The sequence below is a fragment of the Alosa pseudoharengus genome, unplaced genomic scaffold (genome assembly GCF_046254945.1).
Source record: "Alosa pseudoharengus isolate Yale_2024_CS ecotype anadromous, Long Island Sound unplaced genomic scaffold, YU_APseudo_1.1 YU_APseudo_1.1_scf_3, whole genome shotgun sequence".
In the NCBI taxonomy this organism is placed as follows: Eukaryota; Metazoa; Chordata; class Actinopteri; order Clupeiformes; family Clupeidae; genus Alosa; species Alosa pseudoharengus.
Genome location: NW_027468718.1, coordinates 20,204,480 through 20,230,551, shown reverse-complemented (window position 1 = coordinate 20,230,551; position 26,072 = coordinate 20,204,480). Strand labels below are relative to the sequence as shown.

Sequence of the window (26,072 nt, the reverse complement as noted above, 5' to 3'; positions counted from 1 at the left end):
AAACTGTAATTATAGATTATGGCAGATGTAGTTTACATTTTATGGGTCAGGGAGAGGACTTGCTTCTGTGTTTGTTTATGTGAGTGAGTGTGTGTGAGTGAGTGTATGTGTGTGTGTGTGTGTGTGTGTGTGCGCACGCGCGCGCATGTGTGTGTGTGTATGTGTGTTTGTGTGTGTGTGTGTGTGTGTCTGTGTCTGTGTGTCTGTCTGTCTATCTGTTTCTCTGTGTATGTCAGCAATATGTATTTGTGTGTTGACCTGCGTTGAAAGAAAGATCCAGATTTATTGGGTCACAAAGACTTATATGTCAATCAAGCCAGGGACAGCATTCATCAGCATGGAGCACTGGTGATGATGAAACACCAATGTTTTGATTTATTAGCAGACAGATCGAGGAGGAGGAGGTAGGAGAGAACGAAGGATAGAGAGAGAGAGACAGAGAGAGAGAGAGAGAGACGCCTAGGCACCCCTTAGCAAATCCACTCAAGTAGGTGGTGTTGCTGTTGGTTGGTGGTGGGGGTGGAGGGTGAAGGGGTCTCGCAGTGGAAAGCCTGGAAGGGGTCGAGCCTCTAAAAAAAGCCCCCTTCAGACGCGTCCCCTGACAAGGGGGCAGGGGGTGGTGCGAGTCCAAAATAAAACGAGCTGCCCTCGGCCCCAGCGGGACAGAGGTGAATGCGTGCGGCTGGAGCTGGTCTCCAATACTGGGTGGGGTTTTTCTGCTGTTCTGGTTCTAGCGCCCTGCAGGCCAGGGATTTGATCAGGCCAAACTGTGGGATTCTACCTGCTGATCATTCTCTGTTTCTGTTGCCTATCTGCAAGGATTCGGTGAGTTGCACTGAGTGTCAATATGAGGTCCTTTACTTCTCAGATATGTGCCTTCTCAGATACAGTATGTGTCCTATGAAAGTGCTCAAAGGGTAAATTTGAGATGTTATTTTCTGATTTGTGCCTCTAATCATTTCAGCAGTCATAATATGCACATGAAACTTGGCCTAAATATGTTTGAGCAGTTGCACTTTTTACAGAGCACTGTGTGATTACCAAGTAACATTACAAAGCAAATGTCTGTAAAATGATTGATCTGATGCTGATCTCTCATGCTGGCTGCATTTGGCTTGGATAATGGAGTCACAATCTCTCTCTCTCTCTCTCTGAAGAGCGGGACTGAGACTGAAGCAGCTATTTAACAAAACATTTCAGGGGCTTGGCACAGTGGGGAAAATTAATAGCAGAGGACGTCCTAAACAGAAAATAAATAGACATTAAACACAATAGTCAGCAGAGCTCCCAACAATTTCAAACAGGTCCCACAATGTTCTGAAAATTCAATAACCATAAAATGTGGAAAAAATGGCATCATATCTCACATTCATATCTCACTTACCTCTCTGTAATCAGCATAACTGGTGTGACCACTTCTAAGACAGGTGAGAAAAGAGTGAGGTGTGTGTGTTGAGGCCAGGCGTTGATGGACTGTCAAACTCACCTAAAGGAAACTCATGTTCCAGGCCATCTCTTGCTTGCTGCCATTCAGAAACATGACCCCTCGGGCCAGCGTCGTTTAAAATAAGGCCGATGTATTTTTGCAGGTACTTGGCGCCTAGATTACTTCACTTTCCTGTTACGTGAGCTCTCAAAAATGTACTTGGCTCGTCACCAGATAGCCCGAGACTCCTAGTCACATTTGTTGGCATCAATTCCCACAGACCACCCTATGACACAGATGCATGTTCAGAAGAAGTACAGACACCTGTGTTGCAAATCCAGGACCTGTTTACCTGTGTGCTGCTCCTACCATGACCTCCTGACTGCACTACATTTCCACTTGCACATCCAGATTGCACTAATATTATATGCGATGCACTTAGAGATGCATTAAGGAAGCTGATTATTTTGGGAGGCCGGTATGCACCCCACATCCCTCTTGACAGGTTGATAGGTTTACACGGGCATTCCGGTCATGACTGGGCGGCTAAAATCAGGGGGGTTAGAGTGGGTGGTGGTGGTAGTGGTGGTGGTGGGGGGGTGGGCTGCTTCAGCTGATGGGTCATAGCAGAAACATTTAACATTTCCCGACCAGAAAATCCTGCCTTGCCAGGAGACTGCTGTAATATACTTACTCGCTTGTAGACTTGGTGACATCTTCTCAATCTGGGCTGCATGCGATGGAAAGGGCAGCGGCAGAATCACAGAAATAAAAGGTGCGCCAGAGTCCAGATCGTCTTTGATGACACTAATAACTCGTTCTCTCCCTCTCTAAATCTATAGCTAGTGAAAGATATCATATGGCAATAAGTGCTTTTCTTAGCTCCATCAGCAGAATAATAATGGTGATGATGAGGGGGGTAAGAGGTTTTTCTCTGCCCAGTAAATAACCGGTTTCATGTCGAACTCCCAGATTTGTATGGTGCAATTGAGAGTCAGACCCCATAATGGTGAGGTTTAATACTGTTTGATCTGGAGACAGAGCTAAATTATTTTAGAAGATGTCACAGTGTTGCTCCGTCTAAGCCTTGTTTCCATTCATCATGATGGGGAAAAGACACAGATTATCAGACATTTCTGACTATCTTTAATGGCGCTCGCTGAGCATCTCTCATTCAGTTTGAAAAGGGCAGCCACTCTCTGCCTAGGTCTGCTTTTGATATCTGGAGCAGCTTTTTAAATTTCATTAATCTCTGATTACATCTTTGATGTTGCACATGAATATCAAAGGAATAGTTTTATTCATGATTTGTTTTAGTATTGGTGCATATATGAACTCAAAAACTCTGGTGAAGATTTGTTTTGCAAAATGGACCTACATCAGAATGTTGATAGTGTTCTTTAAAAGCATAAATTGGTACAGAATCTTTATAATTAATATAGAAGATGATTTCGTTGTCCCATTTATAGGTAATTGCAGCAAAACGGCTCCATGAAAATAAGCTTAACTGAGAGAAGGATGTTCTATTAACATCTCCAAATAAAATGTGTTACCTCTTAATTATGAAACCTCTCGTTTGGCTGCTCCTATAACAATCAATTAAATAAGCAGCGAAGGATTTATCATTCTTTGTTCAAATCAGACAGCGATTAAGAGACTGAGGCCCCTTCCAAATTCATCATGTCAGCAATAAAATTATGTTTTTAGTCACAAAGGGCCTCCAGGCTTACTGGGCTCAGTTAGCTAACATTTATGGATATGATCTGGCTGTCCAAGTCTATACTCTTTAATGACTATTCCATTGTTGGTGACACTGTTTCTCTTATTAGTGTTTCTCAGTGTTTATCACTGATTTAAGTCATTGCACCATGTTGCATTTTTGAATGTGAGGGGATTTAAACATGACAGCTAAAAGGCCTGCAGACAACTCTCAATGTCTTGTTTAGCAAATAATGACCACTTTACATTCTCAGGGGCAAAATCCCCTTATTTAGTGACTGATAAAAAACACAGATCGGTCATGTCCCTTGTGTATAAACTACAGAGATACAAACCAGCCGAGCCGTCAGAGGGTGAGCCAGCCGAGGCCTCACCCAAACAAACTTAGACGCACCCCTGCAAGCCTCCTTAACCACCCACCCACCTCCTGTGCGCGTAATGAAGAGCCATGGCAGCGCCGGCGTAGCGCCGAACACTAATGTGCTCTCCATGGGTGTGGAGACGGTCCGCGGTGTCAAAGCCTCATTACCTTAACAACATTTTTATAGCCCAGAGAGCCACATCAATCTATATTCCCCCCTCTGTGTAATTGGACAGCCACTGGGTCTGTTTGTAATTGATTTGAATAATGCTGCTGTTTTTATTGGGAACGGCAAGGTAGGGGAGGCACCCACAATGATTCACGAGCGCACGGCTCCGGCTAAAAAACCTGGCAACGTCCGCTCTGAGTTTTTAGTGCTGCGGCTATGTATAGCGGAGGAGGATGGTGACGGCATGACCTCATCCACTGACAGCATTGGAGGTGCCGAGCTGGTCTGTAAGTGGCAGGCCGAATGAAGCCTGTGGTCAAAGTTGGGCTTACGTCAGATGCCCCCCTCTGTCCCCCCAGGTAAACATGCAAGATCTTTACCTCTTTAAGCCTGGCCCCTTGATAACATGTTATTTGAGGGCTAACATCTCCTGTAACCCCAGTTTCCAAGAATATGAGCTCCTTGTAAGGTGCTCGGCTATATTTAAAAACTTGACATTAGCTTATGCAATATGTGGACTGTGCTCTGCAGTTGAAATTGATAACATTCATTGTTTGGACACCCGTCTCTGGTATATCATTCCTTTGTGCCACAGCAATTTAATGTCTTCAATGCATTATCAAAAAATGTGGGGCTTTTGCTTTGTGCATTGCAAGACATCTGCAAATTGCCAGATGGTAAACTATATTGATTTCTTCCTCTTACAACCTAAACATGTTTTCACATTTCACAGTGATTTATCCACATCCTATGTGCACAGATCAATATAGAGAAAGCATCGGATTCACATAATGAGCAGTGCAGTTTTATAATCACCTTAAATGAGAGGCATCATTTTATGTGCTCCGTCTATGAGCGCTGCTCTTTTATGGGACTGTATACTGACACGGTGCTGCTGTTGTCTGTAGCTGCGGGCAGCTCACTGGTCACCAGGGCAGGACTACCTGAGGACGCAGAGGACCAGGGGAGCGGCGCTCTCTCAGAACCCATCCCACTGAAGGACCGCATGGCCATGTATCAGGCAGCCGTGTCCAAACAGGACACCTCCAGCTACTCCAGCGGGGTGAGTCAGTCCCATAGCTCGTTTCCGTCTGCCAGACATATTCGGGGGGGGGGGGGGGGGGGGGTTTTGGCGGCAGGGTGGGCAAGGGCCCCTAAATCTGCTCCACTAGATGCAGTGGTGCCTGAGCCACTCAGGTTCCTGTTACAGTTCAGAGGCTGGTTTAATAAACCCCCTTTTAGTTGTCCAAGTTTGTTTTTGAAACTCAGCAGTCCAAGTGCTGAGTAAACATAGCACCATTTACACAACAGCCCTCGAGCAGATTCTCTCTTTTCCTTCAGACATGCTGGGAACTATAATAGTTGACAGTTGAGCTAGAACTGTCTTGCTGTTGTCTTGTACACAGCACGTTCAGTGACGCACACAAATGATTTATTAATGTGCCCATTGTTGCTCAGAATCTTGGAAGGCATTTAGAAATGTACAATTTCATTTAGATGCTCCAACTGAACAGAATATTGAAGTAGCACAAAGCTCTGAGGATCTTTTGGATATCGCTCATGAAGCCAGTGCAAGGGATGCTAATCGTACCTGAGAGCCAAGAGCTAACGAGACGTCACCAGTGAAGAGTGGCGTAATATAACCCTGGAGCTTAGTTTCTCTTTAGCAACACTGAGGTCTGTGTTGTGTCCAGTAGTAGAGTCGAGTGGCTGTGACATCCTTATTACAAGCAATGATGATGGCATTGTCATGCTTTATGAGTGGAATGTGATGATGACAGCTGACCCCTGGAGGGTTCCTTGGCCTTGCAGATGGCCAGAAAGCTGACACTCACTGGACAGAGGCCTAAAATAGTCAGGACACAACATGGTGGGATGCAGATGCCCCCTGCAGACTAACCTTGGACATCAAAATTGCCATACCAAACACACATCAATACATACATATGCACACACACACACACACACACACACACACACACACACACACACACACACACACACATGCTAACTGCATCCAAAATAAGCAAACAAAAACAAAGAACTGCTGTTGTGCGCTGATTGGCAGATAAAACAAACATGCCCTGTTTTCAGACAATGATTGGCAGACAAAGCAAAAGAAAATTGTGTCTCATCATTTAAACATGAAGTGTTTGTTGGCATTCATAGCTGTTTGTATGCAGTTGTATGTATGCAGAAGGAGAGCAGATCAACTGATTCTGGTACTTACAGACAGAGGGAGATGTCTCATTCTCCAATTTGTATATGTGCATAATCAGGGACTCTGTGGAGATGTGGTTGGAATCAGCAGCATGCAAAGCTGCCAGGAGTTAATGATCTTTGCTCTGCTTCATTAGGTCATGGAGGAGTCAGAGGTCTGCTCTTTGCCTGGGGGACTCGCCGGCGTACGGAAACAGTTTGAGGAAATCGCAACAGCACAAAGCTCTGTCACCCAGTTCCAGTACCAGCAGAGAACTATGCAGGTAATTAAAGCCGCAATATGGATGTGCTTTTGTCAAAAAAAGAGCTTACAATCACGACACAAGCTCCTGGTGACTTCTCTGAGCCAGGCTCATTGAATAGCCTGGCAGCAATAGAAAGAAATTCCTTTGTGAAACTTTACAGTAAGCCACTTTTAGTCTGAAAGTCGTGGTTTTTGCCTCTGGGATGTCAGTCAAGCAAGAGAGCACAATGAAGGTAATGGGCTCGACAGAGCAGGAAGACAGAGGAAGGAGAGAGGAGAAGGAGAAAGAAGAAAGGCTAGCTTTCGAATCTATGATTAGCGCCAACGTAATTAGCGGCTCTTGCATTTTGTGACTAATGAAGGGCTATGTCGAGTTCACAAAGCACACACAATGCAAGAGAGAGGCATGGATGCAGCAGGTCAATGGAGGAACAGGCGGACGAATACAATGGCCACCCCGGAACCTGTTTAACTCCCTCTCCTTCCTGCCCAAAGCAAAGCACCCATCCATGGCAGTGTGCTCCAGCACATGCTGTTCCCCTGTAGGGTGCTAAGCCGCACGCGCGCACGCACGCAGCCAGTCAGCGAGTGCAAATCAGTGCGAGTGCTGAATGATGGATGAGCTTCACAGGCAGAGGTGCTCACCTCCTTACTATTCCAATGCAACAACAAGCAGCCCCTCACAAATGTTGTCAATCATGCGTTAGTCCTTGGTTGTTGTGTTCTGCCTGCATTGAAGCAAACTAGAAGAGTGACTGTGTTTTCTCCAGGGACTGCAGGTTTCTTTGAAGCATGAAGGTTTCAATGCACTTGCAGCGGCTCCTGCAAGTGCCCTTTACGCCTAGAAGCTTGATATTTCACTACTGACACTACTACATATAACCGTGTATTACAAAAAAAATGGGGAAAAAGAGCCAGAGAAACTCTGAGAAAACTGGGTGTTATTGTCTCATTTCAGTGTTTCCTGTAATTTTGTGTCCCTTGATTGTTCCCTGTGATGCACTCCTCATCTGCCACTGTCTGAACGTTAATTAATCTCACTCCAGCTGCTTATGGCTCGGTTGTCATTGAGCTGGAGCCATTTCGTGCTGTGCCTGTGTGTGTGTGTGTGTGTGTGTGTGTGTGTGTGTGTGTGTGTGTGCATGTGTGTGTCTGTGTGTATAAAAGAGAGAAAGAGAGAAGGGGAGAGAGAGGGAGAGAGAGAGTGTGTAACTACAGTTGTTTCTTTGACAGCAGGTGTGTCTTCTATTTCACAGGAAGTGTCACACTCATCAGAGGTGACAGTGAAGAGTAACACTAAAGAAAGTGTCCCGCCCCTCATTCAGGCTCAGATGCACCAGCATGAAAAGGTACCACAGCACTCTGCAGAGCAAAACGCATATAATGACCACAAAAAAGGATAATTAGTCTCTAATGACAATAATAGCTAATTGTCACTTCATGTATTCATTTCTTTTTCTGGCTAAGGGGCATTTTAATAAAAGAAGCATAAACCGTTTCTGTCAAACTGTCAGATTATCATACTCACACACAACACCTCAAACAGGAATACAAAATTATACACAATTAATATCACTGTCTCCATTCCATGTAGTCTTTCAACATAATGCAGATATAAAATGAAACAAAGAATGCATTATTGTTTCACATGGCATACTGAGAAAGAACAGCCAAGGCAGCTAAGGTTCAAACTCAGATGTTGTACAAATAACTAACCATGCTCTGTTTCTTACAGACAGTATATAATCAAGCTGTTGACCAGCAAGTGACCTTCAACTCTGAAAACCATGTTGATGGAAATGGTGAGTAGTTCATTCATCATGCCTGTCCTTTTTAGTATATGTACTGTATGAAGACAGATATATATACTACATGTGATTAGAAATGTTATTATAATTAACAGTCAAGCTGTGAATGTTTGTCTTAAGGAACAGTTACTATGGTCTATATTCATACATTTTAGACAGAAATATTAATAATTTTCATGTTCAGCATTCCCTTAACTCACTTAGCGAACATAATTGCAATATTACGCTGAAAGATATGTAAAAATAAGATCCAGGCAAATGAGTAAAAATGTCAAATTTGTCTCTTTCTTTAATCTTTGATTAGTTATGTTTATTGTTATATTTAGTGTAAAATATCACTTTTTGCCAGCAGAGGAGGTTGATGAAGATGATTTATCCAGACTCACTGCCAAAGAACTGGCCCAGCATTTTGAAAAAACCATTGAAGAGGCAACTCCCAGAAAGCAGATTAAGGTATAATAGATGTTCATCCTATTCGTACATGGCACAAGTAGATCTTTGGTTAGCTTAGCTGCTTTATCTTTAACTGTAGCATATTCTAACAATTTGATCAACTAATTTAATCATTTTACTGTATTAGCCTAACACAATAGACACATATGTGACCAGACATGGCAAAACCAGGCGCATGTCTCCCCAGAGACATTTTCAGTTATTCACAGATTCTGAAAGTGTAGTTTCAAAGCTATCCGATGATGTCTCACTCATGGAGATCTGATAATATTTGAATAAGTTGTAGCCATTTTAAAATATACACATCTCAAAGCTACAAGCTGAGAACGGGTTTTCAATTTGACTACTTTCTCCCTCAATCCATTAAGATCAACCCTCCCCCCTGTCACGGTCACTGATTTGTCCGCCAGCAGTGCTAATGACCCATCTAAACTATCTGTAATGGGTTACAGAACCAGTTAGTAGCAATGGATAAAGTAGTCTAAAACAAACATGAGATCACGTTTGCAAACCATGTTATTTTGAATGAACACCCAGTGCAAGGCACCAAGTTGGCAATGGATTTAGCAGGTTTAGCAATGGATAAAATAGTCTAAAACGCGAACTAAACAAACGTGAGATCACGTTTGCAAACCCTGTTCATTTGAATGCACACATGATAAGGCACCCTGCCATCAGTCAAAACAAGACATTCTCGCATTATTCAAATTAATTGCCCACCGAAAATATGTAATGGGTTTTGGCTAGTAGCCTATTAGGGGTTTGCACCGACGTCACGTTCTGGCCGGTAACTATGGTAACCCAGCACGCGCGGCCATATTGGCGATACTCAGTGAATGAAGTACAATGGAGTATTATGCACTTTGGATATCTTACGTGATTGTAGCCGTGTCTAAACAACAGAAAAGCTCATCAAAATGCGTCTAAGATGCAAAGGCATATAGGGCAGGACTTGGACCACAAGAAAAGGCGCGATATTTCGAGAAATTACGGATTATTGGCAGCGCAGATCCATATGAGTTGGGTGAGGGAGACGAAGTACCAAGTTCAACCACAAGCGCCCCCCTTCCTCTGATAACTTCTGGCATTATTGTCCCTTCACCCTGGTTTTTTAATAACTTTTGGAAGTCGATACCTACACCAGATGTTTTTCTCAGTCTGACCTATTCGTACAACCTAAAACACGGCAATAATTAACCATTTTCCTTGACGATGTTAGGGATTTACTTCAGTGCCTAATGCTTTCTAATGAGGCGAGTATCTCCAATATGGCGATGTCCAGATCTGATGACACGCCGTGCAAACCCCTAATGGTGCCAATAGATAACCACAGTAGGTCTACGTTAGCTAGTAGCAATGGATAAAGTTTCTAACACACAAACTTCATCCCCGTCAAATGTAACTGTGGAAATAGCATCTGATATCTTACGATCTAGTTCCTCTGCTGCCAGACCGAGAGATTCTTCCTCATTGTAATTATCTTCGGCTAAGGTGAGCTCTAGATTAGGGATGTTCTCCAATGTAATGAAGTCGCCTTCATCATCAGATTCAGGTAATCTGCAATCCGCTGTGCTTTGTCCATCTCCATTCCAATTGTAAACAAACAGCATGCTGGTTCAGTAAGTAGCCATGAGGTTACTTCTAGCATACAGCTGATTGGCCGACAAAACAAAAGAGCACTAATAGTCACGCCCAATTCAAACGCTGGTTTACTTCCTGAAACTTAACCATTTTCAAAGACAAAATATACAATTTTAAAGCAACCAATGCTGTTATCTGAAACATGGAATTGCTTCTTGAGGACTTCAACTTGCACATTCTGCAAAAAAACGAAAATAACTAATTTTGAAAAAAAAAAAAACCTCCAAAGTCGTTTTTGGCGACTTGCGTCTCTGCGACTTGAGCCTGGTTTTGCCATGCCTGGTCACATGTGTCAGACATCAGCTCTTGATTGATGTGTTTCTCTCCTCCTCCCCCTCCTCCTCCCCCTGAAAAAGATTGATCGTGGTGTCAGCAAGTTTAACTGGTTTCCAGAGGTTAACGTGTGCCATCACATACCCGACTCTGAGGCTGCTGCCCTACCATGTGACAACAACACAGCACAAGAGGAGGCCTCTGCCTGTGCCATCGACTCTGATGACTTAGACTACCTCCCTCCCCCACCGCCAGACTTACTAGAGGAGCCTTCAGACGTCCCTGATGACTTGCCTGCGCCCCCTGAGCCTCTGAACTCAAATGGTCACCAGTGTCCAGTGCACAAGGCCCACCAAGCCAAACAGCGCGAGCTGCTGGAGCTGAAGCGTCTCTGTAAGCACATCCACCCCGAGGTCAGGAAGACCCTGGAGAAAGAGATCTACGAGGAGGAGTTCCAGTGCTCTCACCATCACCACCACCAGCACCACCAGCACCACCACCACTTGGAGACTCACCAGCATGAAGACGACGAGCAGCAGTACGTGTATGAGAACAGCGGCAGCAATGGCAGCCCAGACAGGGAGTACCTGGAGTGGGATGAGATCCTCAGGGGTGAGGTGCAGTCCATGCGCTGGATGTTTGAGAACAAGCCCCTGGACGCCATCAAGGACGAATCGTCCGATACCGAGGAAGGCAAGAATATCAGCCAACAAGAAATGATCGCCAGAGGCGACGTGAGACAGACGGCCTGGATGTTTGAGACTCAGGCTCTGGGTTCTGCTGAACAGAGAAACACGTCCGAGGAAGTTTACAGAGGAGATGTGCGCACAGCTGCCTGGCTGTTTGAAAACCAGCCACTTGATAGCCTCAATCGCATGCACGTTGGTGAGGAGGAACAAACCAAAGAGGTAGTCTTCTCTGAAGAGGTAGTGAAGGGTGATGTCAAATCGGTGAGACATATGTTTGAAAACCAGCTCCTGGATTCTTATGGTGTCACTGAAACTATTGATGAACACCATCTCTTGACGTTGAAGTCTCGGAACGAGGACATCCAAGGTGATGTGAAAATAACCATCTGGAAGTTTGAGACTCAGTGCATGTGTGTGCTCAAAGAGCAGACCGGCGAAACAGTCGAGATTACCTCTGTTTGTCGACAAGAAACCGAGAAGGGAGACGTCAAGACCACAAGGTGGCTGTTTGAGACTCAGCCACTGGATAAGATCAACAGAGACCTTTCCTTTGTTAGACTTGTGTCCGGTGTTTTCAAGGAGGATTACCATCAGGATGACGTCAGCAAATGCAGATGGCTGTTTGAAACCAGGATGTTTGATGCCATACATGATGAGGAGTGGGAACGTTCCAAACTTGAGAAGGAAGAAATTCTTGGAGCTGATGTACGCAAGCACTGCATGGTTTTCGAGACACAGCCGATGGACACACTAAAAGACAACTCCAATGCCAGACCTGTGACCACAGAAGACATTGTTAGAGGTAATGTGAGGTCTGCCAGACACTTTTTTGAAGCAGCCCCTCAAGAGTATTTAAAGGATCTTGCTGAGGTGGGAAAGCTTAAAAAGGCCATGCAAGCTGAAGAAGATAAAGGAGACGTCAGACACCAGAAATGGAAATTTGAAAATCAGCCGCTGGAGAAAATAAAGGATGAAGATGTGGAGGTGGGCAAACTCAAGACAGTGGTAGCATCTGAGGAGGAGAAAGGTGATGTTCGACACCAGAAATGGTTGTTTGAAAATCAGTCGATTGAGCACATTAGAGAGGAGCAGAAAGAGCTGGTTCGCACGGTTAACCAAGAGGAGTTCCACTCAGCTTCTGGCTACAAAGGGGATGTTCGCAAAAACTGTTGGGTATTTGAAACTCAGCCAATGGATACATTGAAAGATGATGCAAATGAGAGACCGATGTCCACTGAGGAAATAGTCAGGGGTGATGTACGATCAGCCAAACACTTTTTTGAAACGGCCCCGGCGGAAGACCTCAAGGAACTTGCAGATGTGGGCAAACTGAAAAAGATGGTGGCATCTGAGGAAGAGCGGGGTGATGTAAGACACCAAAAGTGGAGGTTTGAGAGTCAACCTCTGGAACAAATCAGAGACGAAGAGAAAGAATTGACACGTACTGTGAACCTAGAGCATCTTGATAAGGGGGATGTAGCAAATTACAGGCAAAAGTTTGAAACTTACGACCTAAACAAATATGATGAGACACATAAGATCCAAGTGGAGGGAGTAACCTGGGGTGCAGTTCAATCCAGTAAGGATCGTTTCGAAGGCAACCTAACATATGCTCTGCAGGACAGCTCAGGCCACTATCATGAGGTCAAAACAGTTCGTCGGGAAGAAATAGTCAAAGGTGATGTGAGAAGCTGCCAATGGATGTTTGAAACACGGCCCATCGATCAGTTTGATGAAAGTGTCACCAAGTTACAAGTCATTAAGGGCATAACACAAGAGGAAATTGAATCAGGTGATGTAACAATGGCTAAATGGCTATTTGAAACACAACCTCTTGACGCAATTAAATATTTCAGCAACATCGATGATGAAGAATGCGTTACCAAAGAGTCTGAGGACATTGTGAAGGGTGACGTTAAAACCTGCAAGTGGCTATTTGAGACTAAACCGATGGATGTCCTCTATGATAAGGAGGAGATGAAGAGCGACGCTCAAGAGGTTCACAAAGGAGATGTGAAGTCCTGCACGTGGCTCTTCGAAACTCAGGCTCTTGATGCAATCAAGGAGGATTCAGAGAATGTGCTTAAAGTCTGTACAGTGAGCCAGGAAGATATTCAGGGCAAAGATGTACGGATGGCTCGCTACCTTTTTGAAACAGAGAATCTTGAAAACATCATAGGAGAGGACAACGAGTCTTTCAAGAAAGTAACTGAAATTGACATTCAGTCGGGAGACGTGTCCCATATGAAATACAAATTTGAGACATGTGATGTCATGACCTCAACTTCTGAGGAAGTCTTCCAGAAGCTTAAAACTGCACATGCAGAGGACATCCAGAGAGGAAATGTTGTGAACCATAAGTGGTTGTTTGAAAACCAACCCATTGATGCTATATCTGAGACAGATGAACAGAGAAATACCCGCACAGTGACAGATGTCCAGGGAGGAAATGTGGATAAAGGCCGGTTCATTTTTGAAACATGCTCTCTGGACAAAATTCAGGAGGTGTCCTCTGAGTCAGAGATGACTAGATTACAGAGAATTCTGTGCCAGGAAAATGAGAAAGGTGATGTTAGAAATTATGCCAACATGTTTGAAACACAGCCATTATACGCTATCCAAGACCAAGAGGGACAATACCATGAGGTGACCACGCTCACCAAAGAAGAAGTTCTGAAGGGTGATGTGGTCGGCGCCAGGTGGCTGTTTGAAACAAAGCCTCTTGATTCTATCAGAGACACAGATGAGGTGTACCTCATCAAAGCAGTGACTGAGGAAGATGTTGTAAAAGGTGATGTTAACTCAGTCAGGTATAGGTTTGAAACACAACCAATTGACACCATTGCTGAAGACATGAAAGAGAGAACAAAAACCGTGGAGGATGTCCAAGGAGGGGATGTGAAATCAAATAAAAAACACTTTGAGTCTGATCTGATGTCTCAGAACCTGGTGCGAACAGTTAGTATGAGTGAAATCCACAAAGGTGATGTGAGAACTGCCACATGGATGTTTGAGACTCACACCATTGATAAAATACACGGTGAAAACTCTGATGATGAGACTGAGGTTGCCGAAAAGGAGGAAGACGTTAAAGGAGATGTGAGATCTGCAACAAGGCTTTTTGAAACCACTCCAATCACTGATTTCAATGAGAGAAACCTGGAGAAAACTGAAATCATGGGTAAAAGCATCAAAGAGACCCTTAACGATCTCTTCAGTCATAGAATGGTGGACTCAAAGGGCATACTCATCCAGACGGATGAGATTGGTGATGTCAGAATGGCGAAGTACAACCTGATGAACAGGGATGCCCCTGAGATCCAGAAGGAGGAGGTCATCAGAGGAGATCTCCAGAGCATCATGATGAACCTCCTGAACAGACGTGAATCCACAGAGAGCCGCATCAGGGTGGACACAGACGAGAGAGCAGACATCAACAGCACAGTCCAGCAGCTGTTCAGTCAAAAGGACATCAGCGTTGAAAAGGAAGAAATCATCAGGGCAGACATCAACAGCACGGTCCAGCAGCTGTTCAGTCAAAAAGACATCAGCGTTGAAAAAGAAGAAATCATCAGGGGAGACATTCAAGAGGCCATCAACAACCTCCTGAAGGAGGAGAGCTCCGCCAAAAGTGGTATTCTGCTCCAGGAGGACGAGAAGGGAGACGTCCATATGACCATCTACTCACTTCTCAACAAGCAGGACGACACCACAGTTGAAAAAGAAGACATCGTCAAGGGTGATCTGCAAAGCGCCTTACAGAGACTATACAGCCCAGATGAAGGGCGGTTGGTGAAAATCCAAGTGGATGAGACAGAAAAGGGCAACGTCCATTTCTACTCCACCTGCATCGAGTCAGGAGCAGTGGATTACCTGAAACAACTCCAAGCAAGTTCAGAAGACCTGTCAAACTGCGTGGAGAAAGAAGACATAGTTGGAGGCGATGTCAAAAATACAAAACTTGTACTGCAAAACAATCAAATGCAAATTGAGCGCACAATAGACAAAGATGGCATCGTTCGAGGAGACATTCACAACGCTGTCAAAGTTTTCACGACAGAGCCTCGACTCTCTCTGGAGAAACTACAGAAAGAGGAGATAGTCAGAGGTGATTTGCAGGCTACTCTTCACTCCCTGACAGAGTCCGTAAACCAAAGAGTGATGCTGGAGAAAGAGGAAGTAATAAAAGGTGACATACCTGCAGCTCTCAGGTGCTTGGAGGAAGCCCAGTATCAACCCAAAGATGTGGAAAAACCCGAAATTGTAGCAGGCAACATCAAAGGAGCGCTTAAGTCGCTTGAGGAATCAGCAACCAGCAAAGTTGGAATTGTAATTGAAGATTTAGTGCCTGGAGACATCAAAGGTGCTTTAAAATCACTGGAGGAGGCAAAACAAGCTGTGAGAGGGCTTGAGAAGGAGGAGATTGTTAAGGGGAACATTCACGTGGCCCTGCAGAGCTTGCATGAGGCCTCTAACGAGAGAAAAGTTCTTCATCAAGAAATTGGTGTCCAGGGAGACGTGAGAGGTGCTATTCAGCAGTTACTGGAGCAGCCGGCCTCTCCTCAGCCACAGCGGAGGCCAAGCATTGAAGGTGATGTAAAGATGTCCATTAAATCTCTGTATGAAATGCAAGAGCAGGCACAGGAGGATAAAGAGGAAGTTGTAAAAGGGGATGTTAAAGGCACAATAAAAAGTCTGCTGGAAACGGCAGAGCGGGCCAATACTAAAATTCAGAGAAAACAGGCAACCAGAAAGGTTAGATTCCCGAAAGCCCCGCCACATGAACAGCATGACATATGCTGTACATGTGCCCTGGAGAAAATGAAATCAAATCCCGCTGTGAAAAATCTGAAACCTAAAGGCACTAATGAGTCAGAGAGAAATGCACAGGAGGCCGTTACTGCCCAATCAATCACTGTCAGCACAGAGAAGTCCCAGACAGGCGAACAGACACAGACAACTCTGGTGGAACATAACACAATCACACAGAAACATGGCATTAAGACACTGCGGACTGAGTTCCGGAACCTCAAGACAAATCAAAAGGGAATGATCAAGCTGGACAAAACCAAAGTGAAGACAGAAGTCATACGCGTGCCTCTTACCCCCTCCCCTCCTCCTTCTCTGCCTGAGCTCCCCCTCCCACCCCCACCCACACCCCCAGCACTGCCAGAGTGTGAGCCGTGCCCCACGCCACCTCCTCCTCCTCCTGCTCCTCCTCTCCTCCCAGGCGATAATGACCTCCCTCCCCCTCCTACCCCTCCTCCTCCTCCTCTCTCTCCTGCTTCCTCAAAGTTCGATCTGGACATGTTACCCCCACCACCTACTCCTCCACCTGCTATGATGGAGCTGGATTTCCTGCCACCTCCTCCCTCTCAACAGGAGCTTGAGGCCATGCCATCCCAGACCCCCAATACTTCTGTCAAAAAGGCGAAGAAGATGACAGTCAAAAAGGTCAAAGTCCCTGAACTGTGTAAAGTGCCAAAGCTCGAGCCCGTGGTGCCACTGATAAAACTTAAAAAGCAGGAGTTGAAGGAGGAACAACAGTCTGTGTCACATGTGACCTCGACAAGTGTCAAGACAGTGCAGGAGATCAGTAAAACTGAAAGTCAGAAAAGCAGCACAGTGTCATCCACAGTCACACACACTTCAGTGGCGACGACTAAGCCAGAGTCACCTCTGCAAACTGCAAACATTTCAACGGTGAAACTCACCCCACCTCCCTCACCAGCTCCGAAGCGGAAATCAAAATCAAAATCAAATTTTTCCAAATTCAATACCCCCTTAATTTTGTCCGAGCAAAAATACAAAAAGGAGACAGAAGAATTGAATGCGCCTCCTAGCCTGGCACCGTTTGAAATTCAGATGCACGAGTCAGTCAGCTCTGCTCTCGTAATGCTTTCCACACAGACTCAAAGCACAGAGCAATCAGAGAAGAGCATAGCATTTGATTTCACTCACGAGCACGCTGAAAAGACTGTGACCAAAGCTGAATCAGACACACCATCACATGAATCATCCAAGCACACCGAGCCGTCAGACGTTCCCCCAAGCAAGCCTTTGATCTCTGACATAAATGAGAAATCTCCCCCAGAATCGGCCGTGATTTCCCCGGCTAAACAGAACATTATCTCTAATCAGACTTCTCTTGCTTCGTCAACAGTGCAACACAAAACCGTCTCAGCTAAAAAGCACAAAACTATTACCACCAGCATGCAACAGGTGACCTCGATGTCCTCCATGTCTTCGATGTCCTCCACGTCCTCCATGTCCTCTGTTCAGTCTGTCTCTGCTGTTGACAGCACAACTTTGTTGACAGCCTCTGCAAATGTGTCTACTGATGCGGAACAGTCTGAAACTGGCCTTAAAAATGTCACAAAGACCAAAGTGGAGATCATAAAAGATGTTACAAATCTTCCAAGTAAATCTCCTAGACTTGGCAGGAAGAAAGCTGACAATTCCACAGGCAAGGGACAGGCCAAAGCCCCCCCTGATTCAGGCAAAGAAGTCAAAGAAAGCGGGGATGACAGTGTAACCACTGTAAAACCACAGTCGCTCAAAACAAACGGGCAAAAAGCAAAGAAATCCAAAAAGGCTGCAAAACAGGAGGTGGCCTCGGAGAAGCCACAGGCTGTAAATAAGGATGATAAGGAGGCACAAGACACCGAGGAGAAAAAGATCCCAGAGACAAAAGACAAAGAAGCGAAGGAGGCAGAACACACCAGTGAGAAAAAAATCCCGGAGACAAAAGCAAAAGATGTCAAGGTGAAGGAGATGAATCAAAGGCCGAGTCGCGAGGCCTCTGTCGAATCCAAAGATGGCAAAGAGGGCAATTCAGAGAGCCGTTCGAAAAAGAGGAGGAAGAAGGCAAAGAAGGATAAAGAGGCCGGCGCACAGCAAACTCCTGCTGCCTCCCCTGCATTGCCCAGGAAGGCGGTCAGTGAGAAGTCATCTGAGGTTGTGGTGGTGCAGACACAGCAAGCTGTCCAGCAGGAGCACATTATGGTTCACAAAGAGGAGGTGATTATCACGGAGAGTAAAGTTGAGCAGAGCATTCAGCAACAGGCTACAGTCAAACATCAAAAACAGGCCAAGAAAAAGAAAGGGGAAACAAGCATCCAGGCGAGTCAAGAGAAAAAGGATGAATGTCGAGAAGTGCCAGTGAGAGTTACAAGCAAGCCAGCACAAAAAGAACCTGCAATGTCCTGGGCAGAAATCTCTGAGGCGTCAGACAGACTTGGAGAGGTAGAGAAGTTGCTGGCTCATATCATTGAACTGCAGGGGACTTTAGGCAAAATGGACTCAAAATCTGTGAAGATGCTGCTCAGTGAAGTTCCTGAGTGGCTGATGGGGCCTGAGGAGAGGGCTAATTTGGAGCGCGATGCGGACAAAAATAATGGAGAGAAACTCAAGGACACTGTCGCTTATGTTGAAAATATTGTACAAGCCAAATTTATATCTCTACAGGGTATCCAAGCAACGGTGGAAAAACATGAATCTGAACCCACATCTGAAAAGGGTGCGACACAAAGAGTCTCAAAAATAACCATCGGTTCAACTAAAGTGGAATCTTCCAAAAAGAAGAAGTCTAGGTCACAGACAAAAGAGCTGAACATAGTTCCGGTGAAAACAATCGACCCCCGCGCGCCGTCACCTTCCCTGCGCATGCGTCCTCCCTCGCCCACGTTCATCACCATTCAGTCCACTAAGAGAACAGACTCCCCACAGAGAGTGGCCCCCTCACCTCCCCCTCTCTTCAGGGCAGCCACCCCGCCGACGCCACCCCCTCGCAGGTCGGAGGCGCCCACGTCACGAGTGAGCAGGGCGTCGGCCTCGCCCTCGCCCTCGTCCAACCTCTCCAGATCGGAGAGTCTCACAAGGCTAAGGGAGGCCACTGCCAAACTCTCCCGCGGGGCCTCCCCAGACCCAGTGCCACACCCTGTGCAGGTCACGCCGAAGAGAGCGGAAGTTGTGGCATCCCCGGTGTCGTTTCACCGACAGATCAAAATCGAGGGGAAGACCCCTGAGGTAGAGAAGGCCCCTGAGGTCAAGAAAGCTCCAGAGGTAGAGAGGATCCAGGTGGTAGAGAAGATCCCTGAGGTAGAGAAGATCCAGGTGGTAGAGAAGATCCCTGAGGTAGAGAGGATCCCGGCGGAGCCTTCAGAGTCCCCAGAGGGGGCAGATGAGCTAATGGAGACAGTGTCAGTGAGAGACAAGAGGGAATTCTTTGAAGAGGCCCGCAGAGCAGAGAGAAACAAGACTTACGTGCGAAAGGATCCCATCGACATCCCTGAGCGTTTGGGCCCCGACAACGAGGAGCCAGAGACCGAGAAAGAAAAAGAGGAACTCCCCAGAGTTGACCTCTCTGGCCTCCTTAACAAATTTGAGGCCCCTGAGGAGAAAGTGTATAGGAGAAAAGACCCCATCCACATACCAGAGAGGCTGGGTAGCGAGATGGAAGACGTGGAGACTGAAGCAGAGAAACAAGCCACTCAACAGGAGGAGATGCCGGCGTTCGACATCAAGACTATTAAAAATGTTTTTGAAATGAGTGAGCAAAGCCTCCCTGTCAAAGAGGAAGAAAACAAACAGGAGGAGCTGGATGCCGAAGTGAAGGAAATCACATCGGAGGCTTCAAAGGAGGAAGACTCCCGCGAGACGAAGCCCAGCTCCCAGCTGAACCTGCCTCTGCCTCCACACAAACAAGAGCTAACAGAGAAGTCGGTTGACCCAGTAGGGTTTTCCGAAACAAAAACAACCTCAGAGCAATACTCTGGCATGGACGAATTTGGCAACAGGATAACCGGATCAAAAACCGTAACCTCGGTCTCCCAGCGCTCCAAGAGTGTCAGCGTGGCGCCGCACGTGCCGTTCTCGTACGCCGACGCCGTGAGGAAGAAGGCCTCAGAGGCCGCTCAGGCTGCGGCTGCGGCTGAAGCCGCCAAGACTGCGGCTGACGTCTCCACGGACGAGCTGCTGAAGAACTTCCAGGAGACGTGGAGTGAGAGTGAGATCGTGTTTAAGAGTCTCGGCTACAGCGTCTCTGGGGAGTCGACTTCACAGATTACAACAAAGCAGAAGAAGACTGGTAAACATGCTTGCTGTGCATGGCATGAGTGAAACATTAACTCCAGTCAGTGGTGGAGCATGCAGTGGCCATCACTGTTTGTCACTGACTTGCACACAGATCAATAAACTCAGGGCACAGCTTATGCAATAATTTTACATGAGATATACCGGCTTATGTGACAGAGAAAATTAATAAAAAATGAGAAAATATACATCATAAAGTGCTTATGGGACTTTTAATGTGTGGCTCAATTATGTTTTCTAACCCTGTCTGTGTTGATTTGCTTTGCAGCGCAGCTGCTCTGTTGAATTTATGTATGCATTTCATAACTGAATTCCCAGAGAGGATTGTTTGTGGCACAAAAGCTTTTGCGACCCACTGCTCTACTTCTCTGTTTTATGCACAAGTGATAGTAATGCTGACAGTGAGCCTGTTTGCTTTGTTTCCACTTCAGATACGAGTTCCAAAGTCAGAGCTGTGCACGGCGTGTCGAAGAAGGGTGTTTCCAATGGAGTCTCTAATCGCAGACAAAAAGAACTTCCATAAATCCTGTTTCTCCTGCGAGCACTGCAGGAGTAAATTAAGGTAGGAGAGCATGTGGCATCAGTTTAGCACACAATGCATGGAGAATTATGGCATTAACTACTACATGACATTATTTCTAAATGAAGTCAAGTTATTAATTATATCCTTGTGTTTGACAACATTCTTTGTAGCCTTGGCAACTACGTCTCTCTCCATGGACATTTGTACTGCCCCCCACACTTCAAACAGCTCTTCAAGACCAAAGGATATCTTGATGAAGGATTTGGACAAAATTATCTACTGGATTTGAACAGCTCACGACACCAACTTCATAAAACAGACAGCACCAGCATTATTGTCCCCACTGAGAGAGCAAAGTGGAGATACTCACAGAGCAGTGTCTATTCGACAGACAGAGAGAGTCTCATCGCCACCACTGACAAAGAAACAGTCAAACCAGCGGGAAAAACAAGTCACAATGCCAGCAAAATATCCCTGACATGGCCCCCAGAAAAAGACTCCCCCCAAATATCTTTATTTGTAGACCCAGACATAAAAGTTGTCAAGCCAGACTGGCCCCCCAAAAGTGAGGCACCCAAGTCTCCCAAATGTCACCAAGGAACAGCAATCACAATGAGCTAGGGACACAGGCACAGAGGCAAAACCAGCATATTTCAGAATTCACAAAACAAAATGGTCTGCATTAACCTTCTGCTGAGAGATTTTAGAGTTGTTATATAGTAAGTAAATGTATGCTGAAGGCCTGGTGAGGCACAGCATTGTGGATAAGTTATAAGTAATGAAGGCAAATACTTAGAATGTGAATACGGAAGGTACTATGAAACCGACCTGCCAGGGAAGGACCATGGTGTGAGAGGAGAGGTGAGGAGAGGAGAGGAGAGAGCAAGAGTGAATGTGAGTGTGTGGTTGAACACATGATCAATAGGGAAGGAATGTGCTAAGAGTGTAAGGACATGTGAAACAAGGAATGAAAGAGCGGAAGATGAAAAGACGGAACCTGATGGAGAAACTCTGCAAGAATGTTTCATATAGTTTCATACACAACTTTAACCCAAAAGCAATGCCTCAATGTCTGTGAATATGGCATTATTATACCCAAACAAAGTATCACCAAATAACCCGTATGGACCTTAGTGTCCAAAAAGGTTAAAGGAAAATTCCGGTTTTTAGCACTTTGAGTCCCTTTTCTGGTTTGTTTTGGATGAACTAGAATGGTGGACACCGAAATTTTGACGATTGGTCCTGTCTCGACTTTTCTGACTCGTTTTAAATCGCCTTTGACTGCTCAGGGTGGCTGCCAACAGGCATACTGTAGGCTACTCAAACATGTCCTAAAACAACCCTTAACGTTCGTTTTCAAAACTGTGCAACTCACCGAGTGGTGTTCGTTGTTTATAAAAGCAAATATATCGGCGCAATGTATGATTTCCAGCCGTCTTATTTGCTAGGCCTATTGTGGAACTATTTATTCAGACACCTCACAACTGCGTATAAACTTCCGCTCAATATTTGAACCTGAAGCATAGACGGTGGCGCAGTAATATCAACGTGCAATGAGTCTTCCAACAGAAATCAATGGGATTTTACAAAATGCCAAATAAAACACGACAGAAACTGTATTTCCCTATGCTACTTGTTTTGGAACATCAACGAACATCACTAACCACTCGGTGAGTTGCACAGTTTTGAAAACTAACGTTAAGGGTTGTTTTAGGACATGTTTGAGTAGCCTACTACAGTATGCCTGTTGGCAGCCACCCTGAGCAGTCAAAGGCGATTCAAAATGAGTCAGAAAGGTCGAGACAGGACCAATCGTCAAAATGTCGGTGTCCACCACTCTAGTTCATCTAAAACAAACCAGAAAAGGGACTCAAAGTGCTAAATAGCGGAATTTTCCTTTAAGACCCTGGAATTTCATTTTAATTCAGATACTGCCAAATTTGTTCTATACGTGGGGGAACACAAAGACAAACATACAGCAATTCTCATTCAGATAAATGGTTACATTCTGTGTTTACATACCTCAATGTTTTTTTTAGTCTTTCCAGATGTTCACTGTATTGTACAACATTCACACCATGTTTTGAAAGATAATCACATTTGCTCTCATTTTTTTAGTGGCCATGGAGAGAGAGTTGCAATAGGACTTAGATTTATTAGAGTATCACCATTTGTCAGTATATATATTTTTTATTCTTTATAAGGTTGTAATATGTCCTGGAAAGTCTTTTCTGCATATCTTCATTTTTACTTTTACATTTTCAAGCACCTGGTGTGCAGCTGAAAGAACAAATCAAATATGTTTCTTTCTTTATCATGTCATATCTAATTGGTATTAATTGTCTTTCTTTTGGATATTTTTAATCCTATTCTAAACAGGAAATATTTTACAAGGTACATTTTATCTTAGATTAGTCTTATATTCTTTGTAAAAAAAAATTGAAACAAAAAGACAATTCCTGATATTGGTATCTTGTCAGGCTGGTTCAACAATAGTCTTTATAATTTATTGATTCAGCAGCAATAAATGATAGTAAAACCCCAGTGCTTCTGTGATTTGAAGGCTCTATGTGGAGGAACCATGTGTTTCACTACATGTCTCCGTGCAGTTTTGTGTGTGTGTGTGTTGGCTTCACTGCGCATTAATCATCCATCTCGGCTGTTCTTCCCATTTGAGGTTAATACATTCCACACACACTTTCAGAGCCTCATGATAATTGATCTAAGGAATGTGCTAGTGCCCACACCTAGGTAATGCTTTATATTAAGGTGTGTTAACAAACCATTTACAAGGTATTACTAACTGGTTAGTTAGATATTTACTTTCATTTGATAACAAGTAGTTATCAAATGTAAGTATCATACTTACAATAGTTTATAAGTCACAGTAAATAAGCGATTACAATGAATTACTAAATGGTTAGCTATCAGTCCCCATCAGATAAGACTAGTAGATTGCCTACAAATAGTTTATGACACTAAAAATATACTGTATGCAGTATTATATATGCATATTGAATGCAGTGTTTAATTCATGCATAACTTACATGTTTGTTAATGGTAAGCCTTGAGCCAATATAGATGCCAAAACCCCTTGTAAACATAGTATAATTCACTATTTAGAAATACCATAATAAATGGTGTATAATAAAGTGAGATAGGTAACTATTTATTACATCTTTCTTATCAGTTTTGTAGGTTGTTTTGCAGCTCACCAATCTCAAGCGAGTGCTATTTATATTTTACTTAAGCTTACTTTAAAATAATTTGTGTCTGGTTCAGAAGATGCTTTTTATCCAAAACGATTTAGAAAAATATGCAGATTCAGGCTAACCTGACGAGCCACACCCACATCCGTTAGGGTGCGTCTAGATTTCTAGGCTAGACTCAGGCAGGATTTGAGTCTAGATACCCAGCATTGTTAGCCACTATCAATGGTAGGCTACATCCTTGACAGAATAAAAAACATTATTCATTGTGCATCATGACAAACTTCTACAATTTATCATATCAGCCCTGGAAAAAACGTAAGCGTTCTGTAAAAGAGAACATATTTACAATGCAAAAATGTTCTGCGGGAGTGTATCCCCATGACTCCTTGGAAACTTTACCTTTCTGTAGAAAAGACTGTCAGGCAAAAGCAGATGATATAGCATGACAAATACAAAGCCATGGAAACATTAATTTACAAGAACCAATGCCACTAAGAGGGAACATAATAATCAAAACCCTCTACCTCGATTTATGGATTTGACTTTATAATATCCAACAGGGGTTTCATTTCATGCTAATAACACGTAGCACCTTTATCTGTGCCTCGTGGGCTATGGTGCCTTAAGAGGTTTCTGAACAGAAAGCAGTTAGCCTTAACAGCAGCAGAAACATAACAACTTAACAGCAGTGGTACTGTATATAACACTTTCACTGCCATACAATCACAAGAGCTACAGTACCTGTAGCTCGGAGTTGGTCTTATAGCATGGTCATTAACACAATCTAATGCTGTTCAAAATCCTATGTGCATTACCCACATCCTGAGAGCCTTTCTACAAAATCCATTAAGGCCCATAGAGTACCACAAGGTGGCTTACACTGCTCGTATCTACGTACACGACTCATTAATGTTTAAACAACACAGAGAGTGCCAGGCCAAAAACTAGGTTGTGTTCTCTTGGACGAATAGGAAGACTGGAATGTACGCCCAACACAAATTATGTCTGGGGGAGAGTGCAGGGAAGGGTGAAGGTGTGTGTGTGTGTGTGTGTGTGTGTGTGTGTGTTCGTGTGTGTGTGTGTGTGTGTGTGTGTGTGTGTGTGTGTGTGTGTGTGTGTGTGTGTGTTTGTGTGTGTGTCTGTGTGTGTGTGTGTGTGTGTGTGTGTCTGTGTGTGTGTGTGTGTACTGTATGTGTGTATGTCCATTTGTCTTCTGTTTATCTGTAATGTATTTATGTCTCTGTGTATGTTTGTCTATATGCATGAGTGTGTGTGAAAAAGAGATAGAGTAGCCTGCATGAGTGTGTGTGAAAAAGAGATAGAGTAGCCTGCAGCACACTACAGTACAGGTGTCATCTGCTTTCCATCACAAGACACAACCTGGAGAGATAGGGGAAACACTAACACCAACTCTCTTGAACCGTAAAGACCATGCATGATTTGTAATAAGCTCATAAAATGTTGTGCACCAAGATCAATGATGAGCCAAAATGATGGTAACATTAGAATGAAAAAAAAAATTGTGTGTTCACTTTAATAAACTCATATCCTTCCAGACTGACCTAGAGGAACAGCAAAGACTTTGCTGCTAAGCACTGGTTAATTCCAGGTGGAACTAGGTAATACCCTCTCTCACACAGACGCAGGTCATACGACCGTTCATATTAAACAAGGGCCCAAGTTCATTGTATTACAACCAAGGCAGGCAGGTGAGCTAAGAAAAGGAAGGCTCCAGTAATAGCCCTGTCTGATCTGTTCCTCTCTGGTCTGCTTTCCAAGAATAGTCTCACTGTCTCTATTTTGCTGCTAGTCGTGCACACAAGCAAACTTCTTTGTATGTGTGTAAGGCTTAAGCTGGATTAATCCTATACGCTTACTCTCCCTGCCTGCCCTCAGCCTGCTTACCTGGCCGGCTTCCCTCTGATTGCCTGCCTACCACAGAGCCTTATAGTGGAAATATGCAGGGGTGCTGTACCATTCATAGCGAGGGGCATAAGAGAATACATTAAATGGATGGACTGCTTTATGGCAAAGACATCTAAGGGCTTTACATTTTTTCATGAGGCAGAAGCATAATTGGATAATGATGTAGTCAATTAACTGACTGAGCCACATTTAAGTTAAGAGTGAGGTGATTATTCAATTTGCTGTCATGTATTTTATCTAAGTCATGCACAATATTGTTATTAACACACAGCAATGTGGAGAGATATTCATTGAGGCTGTATATGCGTTCAATAC

General features: G+C 44.5%; 1 protein-coding gene across 1 annotated transcript; it reads left to right on the top strand.

The window, feature by feature from the left end:
- The first annotated feature begins 778 nt into the window (after positions 1 to 778).
- Positions 779 to 21,202, top strand: xirp2b (xin actin binding repeat containing 2b). The gene is made up of 13 exons (XM_076262783.1): positions 779 to 825; positions 4,584 to 4,738; positions 6,033 to 6,158; positions 7,396 to 7,488; positions 7,875 to 7,941; positions 8,297 to 8,400; positions 10,398 to 11,981; positions 12,096 to 14,480; positions 14,532 to 16,179; positions 16,234 to 16,531; positions 16,577 to 20,091; positions 20,528 to 20,658; positions 20,790 to 21,202. The coding sequence occupies exons 2-12, from the start codon at positions 4,682 to 4,684 to the stop codon at positions 20,617 to 20,619; spliced, it is 9,969 nt and encodes a 3,322-aa protein (XP_076118898.1). The 5' UTR covers positions 779 to 825; positions 4,584 to 4,681; the 3' UTR covers positions 20,620 to 20,658; positions 20,790 to 21,202.
- The last annotated feature ends 4,870 nt before the right edge of the window (positions 21,203 to 26,072 follow it).

What these genes read in the sequence shown, in the direction of transcription:
- xirp2b (XM_076262783.1), top strand. Translation starts at nt 4,682, where the DNA reads ATGGCCATGTATCAGGCAGCCGTGTCCAAACAGGACACCTCCAGCTAC. An exon ending in ACCAGCAGAGAACTATGCAG is followed by an intron (nt 6,159 to 7,395) that starts GTAATTAAAGCC and finishes TCTATTTCACAG; the next exon opens with GAAGTGTCACACTCATCAGA. An exon ending in AGAAAATAAAGGATGAAGAT is followed by an intron (nt 11,982 to 12,095) that starts GTGGAGGTGGGC and finishes AGAGAGGAGCAG; the next exon opens with AAAGAGCTGGTTCGCACGGT.